The sequence below is a fragment of the Engraulis encrasicolus genome, chromosome 4 (assembly GCF_034702125.1).
Source record: "Engraulis encrasicolus isolate BLACKSEA-1 chromosome 4, IST_EnEncr_1.0, whole genome shotgun sequence".
Lineage (NCBI taxonomy): Eukaryota > Metazoa > Chordata > Actinopteri > Clupeiformes > Engraulidae > Engraulis > Engraulis encrasicolus.
The window spans coordinates 25442242-25468478 of record NC_085860.1 but is presented as its reverse complement, the minus strand read 5'-3'; the positions used below and the strand labels follow the sequence as shown (position 1 = coordinate 25468478).

At 40.4% G+C, this 26237-nt stretch overlaps 2 protein-coding genes across 6 annotated transcripts; one reads left to right on the top strand and one right to left on the bottom strand.

Moving 5' to 3' along the window:
- Positions 1 to 309: 309 nt before the first annotated feature.
- On the bottom strand, positions 310 to 21747 carry LOC134447486 (sodium/hydrogen exchanger 10-like). Its single transcript, XM_063196954.1, has 28 exons — positions 21689 to 21747; positions 20831 to 20972; positions 20519 to 20619; positions 20295 to 20423; positions 19992 to 20157; positions 17456 to 17572; positions 17164 to 17325; positions 16965 to 17064; positions 16090 to 16230; positions 15160 to 15331; positions 14949 to 15030; positions 14644 to 14825; positions 13703 to 13843; positions 13279 to 13376; positions 12480 to 12599; positions 12004 to 12193; positions 11409 to 11597; positions 10987 to 11136; positions 10414 to 10465; positions 9133 to 9281; positions 8333 to 8458; positions 7579 to 7677; positions 4913 to 5059; positions 3803 to 3940; positions 2383 to 2571; positions 958 to 1093; positions 577 to 611; positions 310 to 462 (listed from the first exon to the last, which is right to left on the bottom strand). The coding sequence occupies exons 2-28, from the start codon at positions 20928 to 20930 to the stop codon at positions 385 to 387; spliced, it is 3489 nt and encodes a 1162-aa protein (XP_063053024.1). The 5' UTR covers positions 20931 to 20972; positions 21689 to 21747; the 3' UTR covers positions 310 to 384.
- Positions 21108 to 26051, top strand: gal (galanin/GMAP prepropeptide). Of its 5 annotated transcripts, none has more exons than XM_063196970.1 (8): positions 21127 to 21201; positions 22394 to 22503; positions 22605 to 22685; positions 22850 to 22904; positions 23751 to 23822; positions 24758 to 24844; positions 25291 to 25365; positions 25804 to 26051. In XM_063196970.1, exons 3-8 carry the CDS (start codon positions 22605 to 22607, stop codon positions 25845 to 25847), a joined length of 414 nt encoding a protein of 137 aa, XP_063053040.1. In that variant the 5' UTR covers positions 21127 to 21201; positions 22394 to 22503; the 3' UTR covers positions 25848 to 26051. The 5 variants fall into 5 exon arrangements, with proteins under 5 accessions (XP_063053037.1, XP_063053036.1, XP_063053040.1 ...); XM_063196969.1 differs by having other exon boundaries at positions 21141 to 21210; positions 22351 to 22503; XM_063196968.1 differs by having other exon boundaries at positions 21142 to 21201; positions 22351 to 22503.
- Positions 26052 to 26237: the final 186 nt, after the last annotated feature.

The window sequence follows — 26237 nt, the reverse complement described above, 5'->3', positions numbered from 1 at the left end:
CTGGCTAAAATCTGGAGCTGAATCAAGTCACCTGAGTGGTTTCAGTTCAGGAGCTTTGGGAGGATTAGATGCATGCAGATTTTTTTTTTAACTCCATGACAGTGCTTGTTATTACAATACATGGTATGTGTTGTGTAATCACAATACATAGTATGTGACGTTTTCCTGCTTGTTAAGAAACCAAGCTCAACTACCCAACTGATTATGAATGAGAAACTTATTTCAAATGAAGGCCCTTTTCGATGTGACTGCTGTTTTGTGGGCAGGGAACATCTTTCATTGGAGCTTACAGTAATAAAACAGGAGAAGTAGGCTAAAAACTTTAATGCGCCAATTTGAATAATAGCATTACATGACTTCCGGAGCTGTCTGAGGGCACGGACATCAAGACTCCAGCCTGACGGTGCTCAGCTCTTGCTCCACCACTTTCATGTCCTCCAAGACGGACCCGTTCGACAATACCTAGTCAAACCAGCACACATGGAATCGCATTTGAATCATCACTTAAGGTCAACAATGGATAATTTCTGAAGAGATCAGTCATTTCTGATTTTTTGAAAACATTGTTTCACTTACGGTTTTCAGCATTCCTGACCCTGTTGTCCTGGAGCCTGTTAAGTAAAAAAACCAGGTTGACTTACTGAGGAGCCGTTAAAGCCAAGCAAAGGGCATTTCAGCCACAGTATTTCTTCCAGGCAAGGCACTGAGCCAGCTTGATCCTAATCGGATACACTTTTAACCATGTCAAGGGTATGGTGAAAATCACTATTCAGTGAAATCAACCTGCATTTAATACACAAGGAAACAAAGACATTACTTTCTTTCTCAAACGCCTTTGTCCACCTCTACACAAGACTGACACCGCTGTACTTGACACATAGTGAACTACAATGCTGTGTCTTAATGAACCATTAACTCAGTGAATTGTTCATAGGGGGGTGAGGTGAGGTAAATTACTTCTTCTTTGAGCCGCATGTCTTAGGCATGGTAGACTGGTGTTCTTCTCCAAGTCAATGGTGCTCTTGCTGTCCATGGGCTTAGCGCTGGCGCTTGGTACAATCAGGAGCTTGGTTATATTGGCTGTACCCACAATCTGAAATGCAGACCAAAAGATTAAAAAAATAATAATAAAGAAAAGGATGCTGAATCAAAACAGGCACACTTCGTTCTCAAACAGTTGCATCTTGTCAAGTCAAGAAAACGCTTTCCTGAAAGGCTTATGTATTCGTGTATTAGCACTTTCAAACCAGTAGATGGCACTCTACTTCACAAGACGGGGAGGAAAATGTGCAGAGCACTTCTCTCATAGAGTAGGGGTTCTCAACCTTTTCCAACTTGGGGGCCACCTCTGGCCCAATAAACAATAAAATAGTCAACAGCAACACACTCACAAATATTTTGATTTTTTAGAGAATGATTTCAAGTCTCACTTGGAATGACATTGATCACTGACATTGAGGTATAATAGACTGGAAGTGACAATGCCTCCTTATTCACAGCAATCCTGGAAGCCATTATTTGTAGGTTATGCCTGAGCAATGTAAATGAATGGAGAAGGGGCTTACCTCTGTAAAAAAAATGGCTTTATAATGTGAACATTTCCATCGACAAAAACAATAGGTGAAATTAACTGCTAAATATCTACTTAGCTAATATGAACTGATTATAAAATGATAAAATACAATAAAGTTTGATTGATATGATTTACGTAAATGTTAAGTTTGGCATTTCAAAATCTGGTCCTTGATTAATGCCTTACTTAATATTCATGCCATTTTAGGCCTTTTTGACAGTTAGGTGTGCATTAACTTAAGACCACTTTTCCCATGCATTGGAATTGCCAAATCACCTCTAGTCCATTGTTCTTCTACCTGTATGACCTCAATACTGGTCAGCATGTGGCTGAAACTATACAAAATGTATTTGACATTTAAATATTGATTTCCTTATGACTTAAAAAAAGATACCCAAAGAAAACGAGTCCGACATCTCATTAGTTTGACCATACATGTTAAAACTGTGCCCAAAACAAAACAATTCCTCACCCTAACCACCAGTAAGGCCATGTTCTGTCAATATACAATTGTTTTACCGTTATAATTTTGAAAATATTAACTTTTAACTTCACTGAAAAGTTAAAACTATGCCCAAACCAAAACAATTCCTAACCCTAACCATAAGTATAGGCATGTGTTTGCGTGTGTATTTTTTAATCTGAAAAGACGTGCCCACACGTAGGACTACCCCAGCCTGAGTCATGCGCACATCCGTTGTACTAATGGGATATCGGACCAATGGGGTTCTTATGCTCCTCTATGGCTTATTGTCGGACTAATGGGCTGTCGGACCAATGGGTCGACTCTGTTTTAGTAGCGCACTGACCCGGTGAGTGGTGCGGCTGATGAGAGTGGGGGCGTTGTAAGAGCAGAGGGACTGCACGTCATCGCAGCTGCCGTACACCACAACCACGTCCTCCATGCTGCCATCGTAGATGTTGAGCTTTCTGTTCACCTCCAGGTCCAAAACGTAGGCCTTGGCCAGGTGGTTGCAGATCTGCCTGTAGCTCCAGCCCTACACTCAACGCAGCACACAGGACAGCAAGGTTAGAGCAAAGATTGCAATATGGGAATCAAGATGAATTGTGCCACGTGTCACCAATGCAACAAAGTGGGAGTCCCGTCTCCTAAATCGGCCTGACTTTCCATTAAACTTCATTCATTCTCCTAGTTCCTGTTAGAAAGATGTATGGCTGCCATGGGATTGTGGCTTAGAACCTCACGTCACATGGCTTCCAGAAGAAACTCCTTATGAACCATCTCTACCTTATCTATTGTCTCTAATTGGAGGCAGGAATGTTTTCTCTATGATCTGATGCACAGCCAAATGCCGTCAATTAGTGTAACATTTTGACTGTCGTGTGTTTTTATTTCTAAAGGCTGTGAGGGCTTTGACCTTATATTTAAATGTGCAGTGTGTAATATTTTTAGTAGTTTATTTCCAGAATATATGCTGCCCATCCAGAATTGTTACCTTTACCATCAATATTTCCACCACCACCAAATTCTAGCTGCAAAATGTACTATACTTTGTTATACTAGAAAATATTGGTTTATTTCTTTGTAAATATTCACGAAAAGATTAAATTTGGCAGCACAGTTCAAATGTGCTGCATAGTTGCAATACCTACTATGGCCACCATCCTACACAGTGCACCTTTAATTTCACTGAATAGAACCATACAATTGAATGGCATAATTGTGAACTTCAATCAACTATACCTTCAGCCTTTCAGCAGCCGTCTTGAAGGGTGTGATTCTACAAATGTGCTTTGACATCTAAATTACGGTAACTTAAAATGAATTAATTTATTTCTACCAGTTTCTAGAAACTGAAGGGCTTGAGGGTAGGTCTAATTTAAAGAAGACACTTACATGGTGCCATGATTTTAACAGCACAATGCTGATGCTGAGTAAATAATTAGAAAAAAGATTCTCTAGCTTATTGTCTTACTAAGAGTTCAATGCATGCCCCAATTAAACACATGTGTTGCTGTCCTCTGTGAGACTGATATAATAAGTTATGCTGTCCTTTCTTACCACTGTATCAGATCACATGAAACCAAAGACAGCATTTTGATAACTTTTGAGTTTGGGAATGCCTCCATGTTCCACTAAATAACGGTAAAGACACAGACTGTCAGGAAAAGCCCAACGCGTCCAGGAGTCAGCCTGTGCTGCTAGGTCACTAAGACTCTTTCAGCTGAGTTGAAAGAGGTGGGGTGGGGTGGTGAGTTTCTCCTGACCTGATAGTTGATGTTCTCCATAATAGCAGTCGTACTGATCTTCACAGCCAGCGAGAGCCAGATCTTATACTCCAGCGAGGGGTGCTCGGGAAACACATCAAAGGCTTCCAGCAGGGAGTCGATGGGAATCAGGCAGGTCTGAGGAAAATGAGAATGCGAGAATAAGACCTGCAAGACGCACGACCACCCTTCCGGTACTGCCAAAAATGGGCTTGATAAGACTGGACAAACTAAGTCTGCAAAATAGTAAATGGAAATCACAAGACTTTCAAGGAAAATTGAAAGAGACAGGCAGATAAGTATTGGCAGATACACACACAGTCAGGATGCCGGACTGCTGAATCAGACTAATTCTACAAAGCTAAATTTAACTTAAATTGAGATCTTTTCAATCTCACAAAAAAAGATATCAACAAACACATGCAGTTGATAACACGGGGTGTATGACTGCAGTACCTGTGAACATTAAAGGACTCCAGACAGTTTCAACATGCAGTTGTAATGCTCACACTACCCTGGACTTGTCAGTACCTGAGATTTTTTTTTCTTCAGCCTTTTCCGAGATCTTGGTCATTGTAATGGGGGAAAGTGTTTGTTGATGTTGCATAACCTTTTGGATGTTTTTGGGAATTAATGAAAATATTTTTTTGAAATGTAAACAGACAACTAGCAAACAGCGATACCTTTTGGGAAAATATTTGGAGTAGGCCTATGTTAAGATTTTTAAAAAATGTAAACAAAATCTGCCCCCATTAGAATAGCTCCTATCTCTGAAAGGGCTGAGCCAAAAAATGCAGCATCACTGGGTTAAGGGTAGTGTGAGGAATACAACAGCATATTGAAATTGGCAGGAGTGCTCCTTTAAGGGAAACAGACAGACAGGCAGGACATCTGGCTTTGGTACCTGGGAAAGTTCAGAGAGACAGACAGACAGGGTGTCTGTGGCTTTGGTACCTGAGAAAGTTCAGACAGACAGAAAGACAGACAGGGTGTGTGGCTTTGGTACCTGAGAAAGTTCAGACAGACAGACAGACAGGGCGTGTGGCTTTTGTACCTGAGAAAGTTCAGACAGACAGACAGATAGACAGACAGGGCGTGTGGCTTTGGTACCTGTGTGGCTGTCTCACTGGTGATGGTGACCTCCATGGGCTGCTGGGTGAGGCAGTTGAGCTCCCCCAGGATGGTACCACAGCTCCTGTAGTCCGTCTGCTGGTTGCGCGCCTTCTTACTGCCCAGGTCTGGATTGCGGCCAGAGATCTAGCACCAGGAGAGGAGAAGAAACGGAATTACAACAAACTGCTGCACCCATCAGAGTCCAAGTTCAACACTTAAATGCACAAAAGTAACAAATCCATGGTCATTTAATAATTTGGCAACAAATCAACCTGGAGAATCTCATTTTCAATAGCTTTTGTTAAAAAGTAAGCCTGTGCAATCGGCCCAGAGTTATAGTACATTGCTGAAACGGCTCAAAACCTGGGGATAGTAAGTTGCCAGTGCTATCTTCATCATTTGTCCCTTCATACAGCATGCATTTGGTCTCATTGTATATCAGAACCACAGGCTGATGAGATCTTGTCAATATGAAAGGCCCAATAAAAAACTGGAATTATTACACAATGCCATTAATAGCTTAGAATTACAAGTTGCTTCCTTCACATTTGGCTTTATGCACACACAAAAAAAACATATCAGTTCTGGTGAGAACTGGTGGTACATTTTAGAATCTCTTGGGTGAGCATACAAAGTGATCTTTCAATCTTAATCCCTTGTTGCTTTGGTCTATGGAAAACTGGACAGTCGATCAATAATGAAGGACCTCAATTTACCTTTCTTGAATTGCATAATTCAGTCATTTCTGAATTGTGAGATTCTTAGATGACACTGCAAGTCCAATAATCATTGCCATTCAGCTATTTCTTTGCCCCAACACAGACCCTCAGACCATGGCCACAAACCATAGATCCATCACAGACAGCTGTTCAGGCAAGTTAACAGCAACATGTAGAATGTGGGCTAAGTGGATTGCTTTTTCGTTATTTTGTTTTTTAGAATTTTTGGGAAGCTTTTCAAGCCTTTATTAGTTTTTACGAGATAGGACAGTGAAGATAGTAACAGGAAGCGAGTTGGGAGAGAGAGAAGGGTTGGCAAATCGAACCACCGAGTGCCCCACCGTTAGCGCCATGGTAGGGCCGACTAAGTGGATTGTTTAACTGGATTGTTGCATGTTGCTGAATTGCTTTCTCCTATGGAGGAAAATAGTCTTTCCGCTCCAACTTGTATAGATTTTTTGGTGCGTAGTACTCAAAAACTCAAGAGGTCTTTTTTACTACAGCACAGCGAAAGCAGGTGGTAAACTGCCTCTGTGCCATAGCAAAAAAAGAGACCAAAACCAAACCAAAATGTGCATCTGAAGAGGGAATCAACTTGCCCACGTTAGGAGGTGGTATTTAAGCAGCAGATCACATGGTAGGTAGATGTATAACACATCTGTGTGAGGGGAAGGAGGCCTATTATCCCCCTGGCTGTCCAAATGACACATAATTGCTGTCATGCTGTAATGTGTTCAAATTGCTAATATCGAAGCTCCATTATAAGGTGGTCATAAATGACAAATCAAGGGTAATTTGCACATATTAATGGCAGCGCTGTATGCTTTTGTGCAGTGCAGTGTTGTTTTTTGTGTCGCTCGTCGTGCAGTCTACAGTATATGTCAGAGGAGTCAGATTAATAATACCAAGATGGGGGTTTTATGCGATGCTCACGCATCATAAGCCCAGCCAAAGTTATAAAAGATGCTTGAGAAAAAGGGGGAGAATAGGGCTGATTTAAGGTGTAAACATCACACACGTAGACTACAGCAGTGGTTCCCAGACCTTTTCTGCTGGGACCCCCCTTTTGGATCCAAGGACATTTTTGCGCGGCCCAACTCCCATTTTCCAAATGCAAAAACATATTTTTGCTCAACTTGAATGTAAATCACAGGAAAAGTAAATACATGTATTGCCCATTGAAGCGAATAATGAAACTAACAATGTACGGAAAGGTCATAAAAGGATACAGTATTTTCAAAAAAGCATATAAGGCTTCATGCAAACAGTTCCTTCTGTCTGTGACCCCCTGCAGTACCTCTGCCACCCACTTAGGGGTCCCGACCCCCAGTTTGGCCTACAGTATGACACACTGTTACACAGAATAAGCCTTTTATTGAAGGTAACACAACTATACTATCTGGAGAATCAAAAACTGTGAAGAGCTCCACAATCTACTGTGTATTCTCCATTTTCCCTTTTTTTTGTTTTGTTCCCGTTTCTCCCTTTTGGTCCAGAGTGAAATAATACTGAAATAATACCACCACCACAACCACGAGGCAACAGCGTGCTTTTGTGAGGCAGCGCAGCGCCCTCTCTATTACTCATGGTCCACGTGTGGGTTGTGGTTCATCGCCGGATCTGTGTTAAACGTGTTTGCCAAATTACATTTGAGGAGGGGACGGTCGAGCGGCGAGGAGGGCCTGAGCTTCTTAAAACAGCATAACATATGATTATCACATTACAGAGGACAGAAAGCAGATGAGCAGCGCTGATGCCATTAAGAGCTGAATTACGATTTCTGTCGAAAGGAAACCCTATTATACTGTGTGGAGTCTTGACACGACAATGCGATGCCTGCACCACAAACAAGGAGTTCACATTCAATGAGGGAAGGGTTTGTGGGCAATAATTAAGTGGGAATAAATAACACAAAATGAATAAATGCCTTAAAAAACAGCATACCTTGACCATGCCTGAGACGATCAGATGTATCCCACTAGGAGGATGGTTCTCTTGGATGATGATGTCACCAAAGTCAAAGAACAGCAGCTGGGCCACTCGCTGGAAGTATTACAAAGAGATGAATGAATGAATGAATGAATGAATGAATGAATGAATGAATGAATGAATGAATGAAGTTTTAACAGTTCCCTAATCACAATTTGGTAGCATGATTGGTTGGAATCGATACATATAGTTTGCTTTGTGTAATTGTACTGTATTACCGGTATATATATGAAGAGTTCAGATGCAAAACCCCCTAACTCCATTTCTGAAGACCTGCACTTCTATATTTTTAGAGAACCCTGTTGTTGGTTTGGTTTACATTCATGTACTTGATAATACATATTAATAGTTACATTACATAAATAAATAAAAAAAGTACAATTTTGATAGCTTTGTATTATAAAAAAACGAATTAAGATTATTTTCTGAAAAGGCACATACTGTAGGGGTTTTTGCATTTGAACTCTTCATATATACATGTATTTTTAATATTAAGAATGGACAATGGGTGAATGGATGCATAGATAAATGAGTGGATGAATGACTGAATGACTGAATGACTGAATGAATTAATGAATTAATGAATTAATGAATGATCCCTAATTTCTGTTTTAACAGAGCCTTAATCACAAGTTGATAACCTATTAAGTTGATAGAAGATTGCTTTATTATATTGGCCCAGTTTCGTCCCTTTAGTTAGCAACTGTACCTTAAAGAACTGGATCTGGGCGGGGTCTTTGGAGAGCCATGGCAGACTCCTCAGCAGCTCTTCAGCGGTGGGGGCCGAGATGGTCGGGGGAAACTTGGTGAGTTTCTTCATCTTAATCTCAATCATCTGTGTAGAAACAAAGACAGTACTCCTAATGTAAATGGCTGGACCTCAACATCAGTGTGTGGGTTCTGATATGCCTCTACTGTCAGCCATCTGGAAAGTGCTGGCCTACAAAAGTTCATCAGTTCTCATATAACTTTCATAGAACATTAGCACACACGATTTGGTTAAAAAAAAGGTCACCATGAACACAAAAACCTGTGCTGACGGAAGCATTTATGAATGGACGTATTCCTCCAGGTGGCTGCATAGTAATATGGCCATACAGTGTTGAAGATAGCTTGAGGAGAACCATGCATCACATGCTGTTTACATATACTCGGCTAGTTTTAAAAACGAAGACCTTTCCCTTCGTTTGTACTTTTTGTTTACACACACTGATATATTTCCTCTGAAAAAGGAATCCTTCTAAATACTTTCTTAAGTCTTCGGTTTCATATAAACAGAGAGACTTGCTTTCTTCTTACGTATTTACGACAGGTCTCGGGAGCATATTTATGCAAATTCGCCAATGATGTGAATGAAGATATTTTGGAGAAAAAATGTTTATCAAAATACCCAGCTACTCTATGTGTAAACAGCATGTTAGTCTGGCCCAGCTGCCATTTTAAAACGTGAACTCCATCCGAAATCTACACAAGCTAAGGCATCTTTTTTTCAACCGCAGCCTACTGTACCTGCTGCAGCTTGGCCACCTCCACCTCATCCAGCAGGCCCCCGGACATGAGGGAGTGGATGGTGTCCCTCTCGCTGTTCAGCACGGCGCGGATGGCCTGACGCGTCTTGACAGAGATGGCAATCTCCGGATGGTCCCTCTGTAGGAAGCCTGTGAGAGGAGAGGAGACAAAAGTTAACTCAGGATATGTCTTTTCCTCAAAGAGCTACAGGGAGGAGAGGATCCGATCCTTACAATATGGTGTGTGTCTTGACTTGAACCCCTCTAAACTCCTGTTCTGATGTCATGACTTAGTGACCACTCACTGTTTCCTCTCTAGGGCAAGACCATTCAGTACGTTTTAATCCCACTCCATCTGGCTATATTCCTCCTCGTGTACCGTCACTGTCTGTCATTTAAATGCTAATCAGGTCCATTATGCAGTCTGGGGAGATGCTGAATTTACTTTGAACTGGAGCAATGTGTGGCCTGGGCCAGAGCTGGGTGTTGTTTTGAACAGAGATTATCGAGATTTTCTTTCATTATTTCCAAGCAAAAAATGGTTATTCTTTTTTAGATATTCTTCTTCAAATCCTTTTTAGGACCATTGACAAATGGATCGTTGTATCTAGAAATCCCCCCCATCTCCCTCTTTTCTTAAGCCGCTACAGCCTCTTTGTGTTGTGTCATATAATCTTCGACGTCTTATGATTTGTCCCATTTCCTTTGATGACCGGTAGCTGAGGAGGCTGCTCTCTAAAAGCATACAGGCAGCAGGTTCCTCTCACCCCGAGCTACGGATGGGCTAGGATGGGATGCGCTGGGTGGGGAGTGCTGTGGTGTGGTGTGGTGTGCTGTGGTGTGGGGAGTAGGGGATGGGAAGATGACTGTGTGTGAGCTGGAGGACTAGTGCGTCCTGACACCGTGTGATGATTACAGCCATTATGTTCTTGCTTTCCCGTAAAAACCCCACCAGCTATCCCAGTACACCAGATTGATACCCAACACAAATATGGCTCTAGTAGTGGATGGCATTACCAGAAGATTCCACTTGAACACAATATAACACTGGACAATGTTTTTTTATCTATTCATTTTTTGTTACTTACACTGGCTCACCAGATGCAAAACTTAGGACACTTAGGACAGCAATTCATGTAAAAGAGTTTGTATTTACACTTTACACAATAATACTGTTCATATTCACAACACATTTTTAAGCAATAGAAAAAGCTGAAAGTGCAAAGAAGAATCTAAAATTAATGAACAGAATGAGATATCAGTTGTACACTGGCTCTCTTACCTAGCGCTCGAGCTCCTTCCTGTCTATTCTTCTCCAGAACGGACTTTAGCTCCTGAAACACAAAGTCAGCCACATGTTGCCTAGAATTTCAAGTGGAATTTGTATGGTCTAAGTACTAGTAACCAGAGGCGGACATCACAGATTCAGAGAGATGATCTTTGAGTTTTGCCCACATACTCTAAATTTGCGTCAAGATATTGAAATCAACAGACGGTTAGATAAGATAATTCATGAATTCACCTGTGTTGATTGCACACATGCAGAGGAAGCATATAGCATACATGTATAGCTGAACTTCGAAACCTGTATTATTAGTGTGATCCTTACATTTAAAAAAACAAAAAACAAAAAAAAACATAAATGAAAGGTCGGCAACCTCTCACAATTACGACGACATACTCAATGGCTGTCATACCATAGCTTCTTCCAATCGCCACGACATGATTAAATGTCATATAAACCATAACACTCACACACAATCAAGAGGATGAACTCCAAAACTTCATCCAAAATGTAGGACGCACTAATCAAGATAATCACATCGTATGGCCTTGCGTGTAATTTTCCACCTACCTTGGAGATGCCCTTGTCATCAGAGATGTGGTCGATGATTTTACTAATGTCCTCTTCTCCGATCACATAACCTTTCCCAATGTCGTAACCAAAGCTGAGCTGTTTGCTGATGTGACGGTTGGTCACCTCTATCATTTTAGGAATCATTATCTGAAGGGAGACAAAAATAATATCTGACAAAAGCCATCTGCTGAATGAGGTGAAAAACAGCTGAATTCAGTTAACAACTATTCACAGAGAGATGCTGTTTCCAGGTTTTAAAATACCATATTTGTTTGCTACATAGGTTATGCAATTTACAAAATGTGTTACAAATAAATGTGTGTAAAAGTAAGGTACATTCAGGTGGGTAGGTGAGTGTACGTTTACCATAACATCATTTCAAAATCTGAGAAAAGTAATATAAAAAAATATATACATACCTTTACCAGTCTCAATGCCCTGGTCAATCGAAACATTTTAAACATACGGACCATTCGGATCATCTGAATGTTGATTTGAGCAAGGCCAAACTGAGTCTCGATGTAAATATCCACGGCAGACATTATAAGAATGAAGAGGTCAAACTGGTTCCAGTGGTTGAAAATGTAGGCTTTTCTCATGGCCAGTGCCTGTGGGACACCATCAAATTATTATTATTATCATTATTATCATTATTAATTCTGAGAGTATGTCAGTAACCAGTACGGTAAGCCAGAGTTGTGCCTAAAAAATAAATAATTAAAGAAATAAACAAACCCATAAATGAATCAAACATAAAAAAAACACAGTTTGGTGTGTGTTACATTTCACTTTCTCCAAGTGCCCAATGGACATCATGGTATGATCATCAGCAACAATGGTTAGCTGAAGACAGTTACAGACCTGTTATTCCATTCACCCTCTTTAATCATCATCAGGCTCTGTTCCATACAGTAATTATAATCACATGCTATATTCTATTAATACACAGACGCCACAAAATGATTTACTGATGCTCACTTATTTTTCACAACAATTAAGTAAATTATCTCCTACCTTGAGGACAGCTTCAACAACATAACAGAGGCAGAAGATATAATTGAGGACCTTCAGCGTTATATCGTAATGTGTTTCAGGGCGAAACTCCAGGACAATGGGAAATATGTTGAGCAGAATCAACACATACATAAAATACTCAAATGATGTGCTGAAAACCAACTGGTAGCACCATTTCAGCCATACATTCCTGCGAGGAAGAGAAGAACAGGTAAGTGTCTGGTGCTTGTCATTTAGAATTGTACAGTGGAATCAAAAGTCAGTGTGAAATTCTGCAAATGGGCAGAGTAATTAAAAATCTACAGCTCTGGAGCTCTGACTACAATTAATGTTACAGTGATCTAAGGGCAAAATAAACACTATTTTTGAGTGGGATCAAATGTTAACAGAAACTGAGTTAATTTCAACTCTTGATTCTTTTAACACTTTTTTTTTACTGTGCACTTCCTACAGGTTATGAGCTCATACATGTTCACCTTGATGGCTTCAGTTTATCGACTTTGACATTGTACAGCCAGTCCTCCAGTTTTTTCAAGATTATTACAAAGACACCTTTCAATTCCCAATATTTCTTCACATCCTGCACAGTGATGAACCTGAAACAGATGTGTTAGTTTAGTGAATGCACATCTTCTGAATAACATCTGTTCATACAGTAAGAATACAACAATTATACATTTGTAAGAATGTATAAGATACTTTTACAACATGGCCCATCCGCGGTATTCTTTCAGGCTCATCGTCATTATGACTGTTTTCATTAATTACATTTTCTTAATACGAAAACAAGGCACCAATCTGGATTCTATCATTTAAATCACTTGTGGAAGTGCGTCATGCGTTGAAGGGTCCTTAAAACAGGGCACTTGAGAGCATGATTAGAGGTGATTACTAAGGTCAGTGTCCAAGAGTTCCTGTGTCATTCACTCTAGCTTGCATGGCATAGGAAGACTTTGGCTGGTATGCACAAAATGGCCCAAAAAGCTTGTCAAGGCGATGAAGATAATACATCTAGGTTTTCAAATACAAATTTGATACTGTAAAATCTTATACAAATACTTCTAAGCAAATGATTAATTTTTCATGTACAGTATATTATATTAGATTTGACAGCTCTACATACACAATACAAAGTTTTGTTGTTCTGTTTTCCATGTAAATCAGGTTTTATAGCACTGCACTGTCGGCACAAGACAATAGCTGTACTTGAGTTGTTTCTTTAACACCAACATTTATCCTCATCATACATTGCCAACATGAATATGAAGCACTAACTTTCCCTTCAGATCGGACATGTTGTCTGCAATGGAGATCAAGGTTCGCGCTGCCTGCCTGTTAAGCATTCCAGAGCTGTACTGCTTCCAGTAGCTGGTCTAACACACAAACACACATTGGCAGCCACACATCAGACAACATACAGAATATAGAAGTACAGCATCCCTTTCTTTGCAATTTGCCAACACAAGTCAATTATAACCTAGTTACAGCATGACAACCTTTCGGTCATCTGTGCTTATCTATCCTTATGGAGTTACGCAATTTACTTATCTAGGTTTTTTCCCCCCATAACAACTAAATGAGGGGATCTGCTACTTGGACAGTATGGATGTGATGACAGAAAAAAACAGGGTGGAAAAGGGGAAAGGAGTGAGAGACAGATGGAGGGAGAGAGATGGAGAGAGGGAGGGAGGAGGGTGACCTTCTGAGCCTTCAGAACTCGCATGCGTGCTTCCTCCATCATGTCATCGCGCTCCCGGACAGAGGGGACGTAGGGGATGTTGCTCTCACAGTCAGGGCAATTGGTCATACGCGCCGTTGGGCTGAAGTCCTCAATGCTGACCTGACAGAATAAAATAAAACAGAATAGCATATAATAGAAAAGAATAGAATAAAAATAGAATAGAATAGAGTAGTAGACCAAAAAAACAAACAAACAATAGAATAGAGCAAAACACAACAGAACAGTAGACACAAGAATGACTGTGTAAATATCCTGTCACATACATTACGGCTGTATCATCTGCAATTACGTACTGTATATTACTCTCAAAACACATGTTTGGACCTACTGAGGAGTGTACAAATATTTAAACTGGCAGATAAGCCAGACGGTGACATTATTAAGAGTTGTGACTAGAGCACAAAAAACAACAACTCCAAGCATTTCACAAAAGCAATGTTTAACCCCTTAGCGCGGAGCCTATGTTATAACCTTGCCGTCACCAAAATTGTAATGGCTGTCTTAATCTGTTACTTAAGGCTCTCGGCACCGTCATAGCAATGTTGTTAGGATGTAGTTGAAGATTTTCAGCAAATAGTGAAAAGACCTGCCGGACCGGTGACCCCATCTGCAGCAAGAGGCTACGTAGGCAGGGCTAGGGCTGCAGTCTAGGGCCCTGATTGACCAAATGTGGAAAATTGCAGAATTGTGACAAGATATTGTCAGGTAATATTAAAAATTCATCTGTCGTGTTGAGTACAGCTGGTAGACATGCTATCCTTACTTCCTAGCTGGTAATTATGACTGTAAATTTATCATGAAATTTCATTCCAGGGGGGCCCACAGCAGCCTGTAGCCTAGGGGCCCCAGGCCATCTTAATCCAGCCCTGTACGTAAGCGCTTGGCATGTGAACACCAACCTGTTCCGTAGAGGTCTTGTAGGGGTCCTCCACACTGACTCTGTCCTCCGCTATCACCCAGTTGGCATCGGCTAGGTACCTGTCTATCTTCAGCATGCTCAGTGTGTTCTGGGAGCTCTCGGTCACACGCTGCACCGCACTGTACATGGCCATACGCTTAGCCATGGACACATCACACAGGCCTAAGGACACAATGTTGGGTGGCTATTTCACATGTAGTACGTCCACCAAAACATCGCTAACACAGATTTAGAATATGAATATATACCTATGACAAAGCTATGTGTTTTATAACATGACCTTACCAAGCAGATTGAGGACCTTTGATAAAGTGGTTGCGTTGATCAGAAGAGCCAGCACCACCACACCATTGGCAAGAATCAAAATCTGAAACAGTCCAACAAATGTGATTCCCATTGCACACGTGCACACACACACACAAACACACAAAATGAAGTCAAGACAACTATCCAGCATCAAATACATTTCAAATGTAAACACAGTTGTGTTCAGCACCTTGTCCCTCACGGTCTGCTCATCCAGTGCTGTCTCCTGGAAGGCCATGAGTGTGAGACTGAGGCAGAAGGCTCCTTTGGTGCCCCCCCACACGCACACGGACGCCCACTGCCACCTGAAGCCATAGCCAACACGCACCAGCAAAGGTGAGAGCACCACAATGGTGATTAACCTGGTTGAAAGAGAAAGGGATGGATGGCAAGAACAGCTGTATGAGGATGCTGCAGACTAGTAAAATAGAGTAGTTACCGTACTTATGCATGCCGTGTGCCATGTTACTTATCCATCAAATCTGTACATACACCACAACACAGACATTGTAAGACAGATCAAGCATTTTGCACAAATTCTGTACATGTGTATCCTAGGGCTGTAACGATACACTCAACTCATGATTCGGTTCTTATTGCGATTTTTGACCTACGATTCGATACACCCCACGACTTCTGAAATGTATCTCCATTGAAGTTTGGAAACACTATCACATCAAATCATAAGGTTATTTTCTGGACTAATGGGTAATAAAACTTTGAAAGGGCGTATCACGATACTGCCTCCTTGTATCACGATACAGTATCGTGACTCTGTGTATCTCTGCGTTACAGCCCTAGTATATCCACATCATTGGGGCTGGCATGAAATGGCAATTAAGCCGAGCTGCAAATACAAAATAGGTTTTAGTCTAAAATGGCTATCAACCACTTCCTCTTCATGCCAAGCCAAGTGGACAGTAATAGACTCTTCATCCACAAGTGGCATGACTGGAACCTCTTTGACCAAACATACTGGAGAAGTCAGACCTGTGCTTGAACAAGGGCTGAATGATCTGATGAAATTTTGTGAACATATCTTGCAATTATGAAAAAGTGTGCAACCTTCTGCTGCTTAAATCAGCAGCTTTTGCATACTGCACATCAAATTCTTCTTTACCTTATGATGTACACAGCAAAGTAGAGAACAATGATGTTGAAGAAGTCATTCAGAACCAAATGCTGGAATGCTTTGGAGACCACGATGCCAACAGTGAAGAAAATTAGTGTGTTGGCCAGGTATGTCAACATTTCCCAAAATCTGAATAAAATATACAGGAGAATAATAAAAAAAAATTCAACACCAAGCACCAACATAAAAACTACAAGTAAATGGTGAGGAATTGATCTTATTTGCTTTAAAATGGGATGCAAACATACAGGATGAGATGATAATTTACTTGTGCACGCACATACAGAACTTGGCAAATGACGTTAGATCTTAGAAGCTTTTTGGTTGTTGGAGCTTTTCCCCCTCCACTCATTATACAGCCCTTACAAAGGCAAAGTGTGTTAACTACGCTAACATTGAAACCGAGAAAAGGGCCTTCAAAGTATTGGTATTAGGTTAGATATTGTAGTTACTGTAAAGTTGACATAGCATTATTTCTAAAACAGGACACATTTTAACCATGAGGCTTTGTCACAAGGTAAATGAGGTGTTAAGAAGACCATTTTCAGTCTAAACTAAATTTTGACAAAATGTTTAGTTACTGCACTTTGCCTTTGTACGATGAACTGAACTTTGAACTAGTTCCTGTAGAAAATGAACTTTCCCAACACTGCCTAGCTGGGGACCCATCTGCAGCTGTTTTCTCTTCAGGATTGAGTTCAATGATGCAAACCTTCATCATAGCAGGGGACCAGCGCACAAGGCCAGGTCTGAGAGTGGTGGTTGCAATTTCTGGAGGACACACCAGAAGCCTGCCAGATGCAGCTGTTGGCAAGGTGCCTGACATACAATATATCAAAAACACATATACAATATGGACCTACCGTAACAGAAATACTTCAACTTCCGGACTAAAGTTGACAATATCCAAAAACAGTCCAACCATGAGGACAGCGATGACTCCTGACATTCCAAGCCACTGAGCTTATGAAACAAACACAAACATGGGAAGAACTAAGAACAGTCACAAGATACTTTATCGTTGTACGTACTGTATCAACCAAAAAAGGTGTGCTTACTTACCAACATAGAAAGTGATATATGCAGTGGCCAAGCTTATGGTGATTTCTATGAGTCCATCGTTAAAGATATACGAAAGCCAAAACATGACAAACTTAGCCATGATGAAGCCTAATAGTGGACTTCCCAAAATCTGCAGTATCAATTTTACAGAAAATGATGACGCTGGATTAAAAAAAAAAATAACACAGGTAAGTAAAAAATAATTTTATGACGTTTTTGCCATTGTTGCCTTGTAGTGTTCAATTGACGATTTTATTTGTCACTGAAGTGCTCTAGTAAAAATGAGCCATACCTTCAAAAGGTACCAGATTGGTGGCAAAATTTTTAAAGGCATCAAATAAAATGTAAGAGGCACCATCACCGAACAATGACTCTCCCTCAATTAGGAGTGGTAATGCTTTTGCAGTTCCTGTACAGACAAGGAAACAGTTAACTTAAAAGTCAGGGATTGACATTATCATAGATTACATTACATTACATTGCAGACGCTTTATAACCAAAGCGACTTTCAAACGAGGACATAATCATAGCCAATATCACTAGTAGATACAAAGTGCACAGGAAATATACAGAACAACTGCAAATGCAAAGAAGGGTTAGTTATGTTTTTTTTTTTTTAGATATAGAACACTTCATGTCACATTGACTACCCCTGTCTATTGGAGCAATTCAATTCAATAGCCATCATCAATGTACGAGGGTAAATGTTGCTTGACTGAACATGACTTGGCAGCTATTTGCCATATGCATATGATCCTATAGGTGATGGTAAGACAACATCGTTGTAGATACAGTGCCCTCCATTATTATTGGCACCCCTGGTTGAGATGTGTTTTTTAGCTTCCAATTATTATTATTTTTCTCTAAATAATATGGGACCTTAATGGAAAAAAAGAGAAAAATCCAACCTTCAATACAAGTGCATTTATTCAGTGGGGAAAAAATCCCACATAAAGAAATAATTATTTGACATCAAATAATGTGTGTCACAATTATTAGCACCCCTGTTGTTAATATTTTGTACAACCCCCTTTTGCCAACAAAACAGCACCTAATCTTCTCCTATAATGTTTCACAAGATGGGAAAAGACAGAAAGAGGGATCTTCAGCCATTCCTCTTTGCAGAATCTCTCTAAATCATCCAGAGACCTGGGTCCTCTCCTCTGTACTCTCCTCTTCAGCTCACCCCACAGGTTCTCAATGGGGTTGAGGTCTGGGGACTGAGATGGCCATGGGAGGAGCTTGATTTTGTGTCTGGTTAACCATTTCTGTGTAGATTTGGCCATATGTTTAGGGTCATTGTCTTGCTGAAAGACCCAGTGACGACCCATCTTCAGCTTTTTGGCAGAGGGCAACAGATTTTGATTTAAAATGTCCTGGTATTTCAAAGCATTCATGATGCCATGCACCCTAACAAGCTTCCCAGGGCCTTTGGAAGCGAAACAGCCCCACAGCATCACTGACCCACCCCCATACTTCACAGTGGGTATGAGGTGCTTTTCAGCATGCGCATCTTTCGTGGCACGCCAGACCCACTTAGAGTGTTTGTTGCCAAAAAGCTCAATCTTGGTCTCATCTGACCAAAGCACACGGTCCCAGGTGAAGCCCCAATACCGCTGGGCGAACTCCAGACGTTTGCGTTTATGATTGTGGGTGAGGAAAGGTTTTCTCCGTGCATGCCTCCCAAACAGCTTGTTGGCGTGTAGACAGCGCCTGATGGTTGATTTGGAGACTTTGTGACCCCAGGATGCTACCATTTGTTGTAATTCTGTAACAGTGAGCTTTGGAGATATTTTGATTTCTCTTACCATCCTCCTCACTGTGCGTGGTGGCAAAATAAACTTGGGTCCTCGTCCAGGCTTGTTTACCACTGTTCCAGTTGTTTTGAACTTCTTAATTATTCCTCTCACAGTAGATATGGGCAGCTGCAGTTGAGTGGCAATCTTCTTGTAGCCTCTGCCTGACCTGTGAAGGTCGACGCACATCTGCCTCACTTGTATGCTGTGTTCCTTTGTCTTTCCCATGTTTAAGAGTGGATAAGAGAAATGGCCTCGGTGTCACGTCATAGTTATACCCCAGGGAAACAGGAAGTGATGAATTACTAATTAAATGTTCCTACATACTCTGGTAAACTTTGTAAACTACTGTAGAAATGACAGAAATGCTTCAATTATATTCATTTCCTGGGAATTGTTAAGGGTGCCAATAATTGTGGAACAGGTGATTTAATGAAAAATAATTATTTTTTAGTCAGGGATTTTTTTTATTTTCCTACAATTCATTTGAGTTGAAGGCTACATTTTCCTACAATTTTCAGTGTGACAGTATTCTTCTGCAATAAAAACTGAATTTATTTTAAGGCTTTTAACACATCTCAACCAGGGGTGCCAATAATTATGGAGGGCACTGTAAGTAACAAGGTGGCGGGGTCCAAAGTTGAACATGCCGAAAGGCAAAATTGTGACGCCTAGTGTTCTAGTATATCTGTGAGACAGCATGAGTAAGCATGGGTCGTGCGCTGTGCCATTCTCTTTCCAGACACGACAGAAAGAGACTTTATTAATCCCCAAGGGCGAAATTGAGTGCCACCTGGTCATACACACAACACATAACAGGAAGACAGGACGAATACATAATAAATGTATTCACTGATTTTATTTTTTTCACAATTCTTAACTGCTCTCCATCCAGGTAGCTCAGCTAATTAATGAACATATCTAACTGTGTAAACAGCACATGCACAAGGAGTACATGAACTAGAACTAGTGTTTCCCAAAGCTGCCTTGCCCACCTCTCAAAAACTGTGTAAAAGCGGATGTAATACTTACCCAGGGTCCTTAGCAGAGATGATGACAAAAAAGGGTCTGTTGTGCTTACAATAGATCCAAACATCATACCAGTGTACCAGTCCCAGTTGTAAGGAAAGACTTTGACAACTATTACAGCTATCATTGCTGTACTGATGATAATCCCAGGTATCGCTAGTAACAACACCTGGTTAACAACAATAAACAATGATAAAACATTGCTACATTTTTATATTTAGGAAAATGTGGGGTCATTTCTATTTCAAAGCAGAACAACCTACAAGACAGTAATAGATTACATTTTTTTTTTTTAAAGAAAAATACCTGTGGAAGAGACTTCCAGAAGATGTGCGATTCTATTTCAAAGGCACAACTGAATATAAGCACAGGCATGAATGTGTGGATAAGGAGCTCTGGGTTGATGTTGGCGAGCTCAGTTGTGTAGGCATCCACCTTAAGGGACATTGTTAGAGTTAGTTCATGCATCCCAACATATGATTGCAGATACAGTTCTTTCTATGTGTATGATCAAGAAAAGCCTCCCATACCGCCTCATAGTGAAAACTTAGGGTTCCCATCAGAATTCCACAAACAAACATTACAACTGTGTATGGTAACTTCAGGGACTTCAAAAGGGTCCTCACAATAGCTGCATTGGGAAAAAAAGAAAATGTGAGGCTTTTGTTCACCATTGGTTTGCTCAATACGTTTATATTGGAGACAACAATGCCGCCAAACAGCATGCACATTCTTCATTTATGGCTAGACTAAGCTGGGACTAAAGCCAAGTAGGATATGTCTCAGTCACATCACAGAACTAAAAGAATATTCTTGTAGTTCATGGGCTCAAACTCACTGACCTCCAAATAGACAGGCACCAAATATGGTAATCAAAATTTCTGGCTGATGGTTGGCGTTGATGATATTCCATCCTGAGGTGTTGTTTGCTATGGTGACCATTTTATGCAATGTCTGGCTTCAACTGGTTTCATGTGATGTTCACTGCACAAGACAAAACAAAAGCACATGATTCAATGTCTATCCTACAATTTCAATTACTAGGCTACACGCCTCTTCGGTACTACTGCATGTGTAAATGCTTTGTGATTGGTTCCACTACCCATTCTGTTCATTCAGTGATGACCTTGCGTAGACTAGGGCAATGTGCGATAATTACTACAAAATGATTATTGCCCAACACTGCTCATTGCCACCACAAATCATGAATGCGGTGATACCGGTATACTAACTAACTTGTTATTCCCTGTTAAATGATAGGAGTATTTTTTGTTGCATTATTCCGGCTGACTATCTATGCTGATACATTTTTCTCGCTCTGTAGACCGACTCAATGATGACCTGCAGTTTTTACTTGGACATGATGTTAGCTTGATTTCAGCAGTGAGTTTAATAGCTTGTGTCCAATACTACAATTACCTAAACGTTTGGGTGAACCAATGCAGTCGCCGTTCATTATTTATTATTACCTTGACAATGATGCACAGATGTTTCATTATGCCTTCAGGTGATCTGACTAAAAGATATAGAAAAAATCCTAAAATAGCCTCCATACGTAGGCTAGCAACTGCTAACCGGCTTGGTTCATCGTTATGTTTAGACTAGAGAGTAGAGTAACTTTATACTGGTACACATGATAGAATTGGTTGAGAACACGGTTTCATTATTTAACAGTTACTGTATTCATGTTTTTGACTTACATCACATATTAAGAAGTTCTTGAAGAGTCATTTTGTTTACATAGCTTTAGCTTTCATCCACTTGCCTGCCTACAGTAACTGAAGGATCACAGATTTGACGTCATATTACGGATTACGTCACATATTCGCGGAAACAACTAATTCAAAATAGAAAATATTTTTGCTTTAGCCTATGTCATTAATAATAACAAAACAACAACAACAACAACAACAATAATAATAATAATAATAGTAATAATAATAATAATAATAATATGTATTATAGTTTATACCACTGTTGTTGATGCTATAATAATAATAATAATAATAATAATAATAATAATGATGATAATTATTATTATTATTAGGCCTATTATTACTTCTACCCTACTTGTAACCTAACGCATGGCCTACAGAAAATTTGTCCAAGGTGTTTAGCCGACAATGTCTGACACGTGAAGCTGAAAAACAATGTTCCAAAATTTTGCAGACAACTAATTAAGGCTTTGCTCTTTTCATGTCAGGTTGCCTAACACTACACAATTATAAATTGATAGCACAACTAACTAGACAGTTTATGATCCTTCACGTGGTAACTGTGATGCACTGCCTCGTGCGTAAATGCGCGCGTCTGCATTGACGTGAAAGTGAAGGCTGTTTGTGCGTCTGGGTGCGCTGTACAGAGACACACACATAAAAGGCCAACCAGTAGCATCCTTATCTCAGTCTGGGAAGGTAGAGAAAGATCGCCTTGAAGTCCAGGGTTTGTTGCAACGGCCTCAGACTTTTTAAAAGACTAAACCAGGCGTAAAATAGCAAGGAAAGGTGCACGCAAGGTAAGTGTAGAGCAACTTGGTTTCTAACTTATTCTATTGTGTTTTAACAACAGCCGAAAAAATCTCATGGTTTTAATGTGTATATTTGCGTGTATTTACAGATGCAGAAGTGTTTTAGCAGCGTTTGTGTTTCTCTCGTCTTTTGCGCAATTCTCACGGAGACAATTGGATTGGTAATTGCGGTACGTGCCTGTTGCTTTTTATGCATTGTGTATGCTGTACATGTCGATACTGAAGAGCTGACAACTGAAAACTCACTGCGTAATTCAAATGCAGCGGTGGATTCTATATGTCTATGTGACTGTAACAGGTGTATTTTCTAAGAATTCACTCTTTTAAATCCAAGGCAAAAGAAAAGAGAGGCTGGACCCTGAACAGCGCAGGATACCTCTTGGGTCCTCGTGAGTGTTATCCCCCCTCTTTTTCTTATGATCTTAGTGATATTTTAAAATGTGCAAATGTCATTCTTGTTTTGGATGTATGCTGAGTTACTGTATGCTCCCAGTTGCACCACTTGAACAATTATTAAAATCGGGGGATGGAGTCTCCCAGATGGAAGTTGGAGGACCACTTCTTATACTGGTGATGTGACTGTCAGAGCTCATTCCTAATTGTGTGTACCAGCTATTGTATACGCCCTGCAAAGGCAAAGTGCAGTAACACATTTTGTCAAAATTGAGTTGAGACTGAAAATGGTCTTCATAACACCTCCTTCGTCTTGTGACCAAGCCTTATGGTCCAGATGTGTGCTGTTTTAGAGATATTGCTATGTCAAATCTGCAGTAACTACAATATCCAACCTAATACCAAGGCTGTGAAGGCATTTTCTCAGTTTCAATGTTGGTGTAGTTACTGCACTTTGCCTTGGTAGGGCAATACCCAGTAATACCCAGTGTTTAAATTGGATAGTACTGCTCTGGATCTCATCTTCCCCTGCTTACCTCTGCATTGTTGCCACTAGGAGCTCAACTCCCCCTATTGTTATAGCACAATACTGAGTTGCTGTCAACCGAGTACAGAGGAGGCCACCCTCCTTACAAAAGCCAACAGAACCTAGAGTATATATATCGTTTTCTGATTGTACAACTAATATCTAACAGAATGTGAGTGTATAATGTTCGTCTTGTGCAGTTTCTCACAAAGGTAGGTTACCTGTGTGTTGTTTCATTTCCTGTCCAGTGATCGGTCACCACAAGCCAAAATATGGCCCGGGTTAAAAAGACAATGCCATCATCCCTGTGTTTCAGGTCGTATTGATCACCTAATACAGATAAAGGATGCTCCCAGTGCAAGGGGGAGAGAAGAACTGCTTGGTCAATGTAAGATAGCTCCTGCAGGTCATTGAAGTCAACAATATAGGAATTGCTCAGTCTGTGGTTCATCTTTTGTGTTGGAGCTTCTCTCACCATGTGCCATATCATCATTACCATCTTGTCTTTTTGTCTGGAGCCAGAAATACCCTTCACAGTATTTTAAAACCACAGCATTATGATTGAGTTTTCTTTGTTTTCACCAAAGTTATGTGCTGTTGTATAACCTGCTCAAGAGATGATTTGAAGTATTTGCAAAATTATATATGCTGCCATGGCACTTAAAAGAGGTTAGAGACACAACAGCAATCCTCTTCAAAATAATTGCCAAGGTTGTCAGTGACAGAAAGGTGACATTTGTTAAGGACCATCAAGTAGCAGCCTACTCAGTAAATGAAAGTACAGTATTGGGGATTTTATCATTTAATATAAGGGGAATACAAAGTGAACACGAGGATTGACCATTTTCCCCCTTTCTTCGCATTTACCATTTGTCGTTTGTTTCATACTGTCTTATTACTGGAGAGTGGTCTTTGTATTCTTATTCTTAGCTTCATTTCTGTTCTTAACTTCTTGAGTGTTAGTTATACTGTAAGCTTCATGCTGTCATTCATTCATTGTAATGGTGATACCAAGTACAGTAAAACAGCAATTCCATGACTCAAGCCCTGCAGGTTGCTCTAAACACCTTGTGAAGAATTGAAATTTCATTATCAATTCAATTTTACAGTACACTCCCATTCCCAGTTGGCTCAGAGACAAACGGGGCTACAATGCATCCGTGTGTTGCCATGAATGCGACAATGTATGAGTGTAATGTCATGACTGTGTGTGTGTGTGTGTGTGTGTGTAGGCCTACATGTTGAGATTAAACAAGATGATGAACGGGAATTCAGTTCCAAGTGTGTTTTTTTTGTTTGCCCTTCTGTTGCCTTGCTGCTCAGATGCAATCGACAGCCACAGAACCCTGACTGACAAGCATGGCCTGGCAGGAAAGAGGGATATGCCACTGGAGGACGACTTCAAACCAGGTAAAGCTACAGCATAACTATAATTTTATGCACACACAAAGTGTAGACTAAAGGAAACCAATTGCCTTGGGGCTCCAAGTTGGGAGAAAAAAACAGACTTTAGTGAACCTGGACCAGAACATCAAACTAAGAAAGTTTTATTCAGTGCTGTTCACACCAACGTGAAAAACCTTTATTTGTTTCTTTAAGGCCATCATTAGTTTTACATCATGAAATGCCTTTCTATAATCCTTTGAAGTTGTTTTGTTGTGTGCGTTTTTGACAAAATCACGTCATAAATGCTGAGAAATAATGCTGAGCACTTTTTGTTCACCCATGATGTTCTACATGTGCTACTGGGAGGTGTGTAGCAGTATGTCAAATTACTAGTGTATATCATTACACACTGGACACTGTCACTCACAAAGCCATGACACACACTAATTTGTAAGGTTTTGTCTCTGCAGCAGGACCTTTGAGAATAGAGGATGAAGATGTGATACACACCATAATTGACTTCCTGTCATATCTAAAATTAAAAGGTAAGAAGCACCATTGGAATTCAGAGGTGGGTAGTAATTCAGCTTCAAGGAGCATATACACAGCTTCTAGGTGCTGGTAAACGCAGGAGTGTTCAATACTTCAACAGAAAGAAGTTTACCGCACACTTTCTTGACTTTATGCTCGTTTACTCAGAGTGGACAACGCGTTTCGCCTGAGCGAACCTGATTACGCACAGAGGCAAAACGCGTTGTTCGCTCTGAATAAACAAGCATAAAGTCAAGAAAGTGTGCAGTAAACTTCTTTCTTTTGGAGCATACATTTATACCAGCCTAAATCTAGTGATCAGCACCACCTGTAGGTGCACGCCGTACATGTGTGGTTGTATCTGTACTAACTTTTTTTTTTCATTCCAACAAGATGAAGCACGACTTCAATAATACTACTTTAATAATATTGTTTTATGGTTGATTCCCTAGACATGGGGGCGCTTGACACATCAGAAGAGATCGGTCAGCCATAGCATGGGACAAGCACTTTTATTCCCCTACTCACTCACCCTGGCTTGGCTCTCTTCCGTCTGGAATTCACCCTTAGAAAATAAGCAAGATGTCGGTTAATTCTACTGCCCTGCTGCAGCGTTCACTTTTCTTTTTATCTGTGGCTGTGTGAGTTGAAGAAAGTGTTTAAAAGACAAATAAATTAATGACTGGCTTTCATCCTCTGACTTATTCTTTCATCTAGCTCTTTATTTGGTATGGAGTGGATATATGGGAAAAATACTTATCTACGAACTGTACATTATGGCCTTCTTTTCAAATATACAACTAAATGGATGTTTTTAAAACCTACAAAAATGATGACAGTGCCATAAGTCTTTGGTTAGTTAGTGCATCAGAACGGTTTATGATCT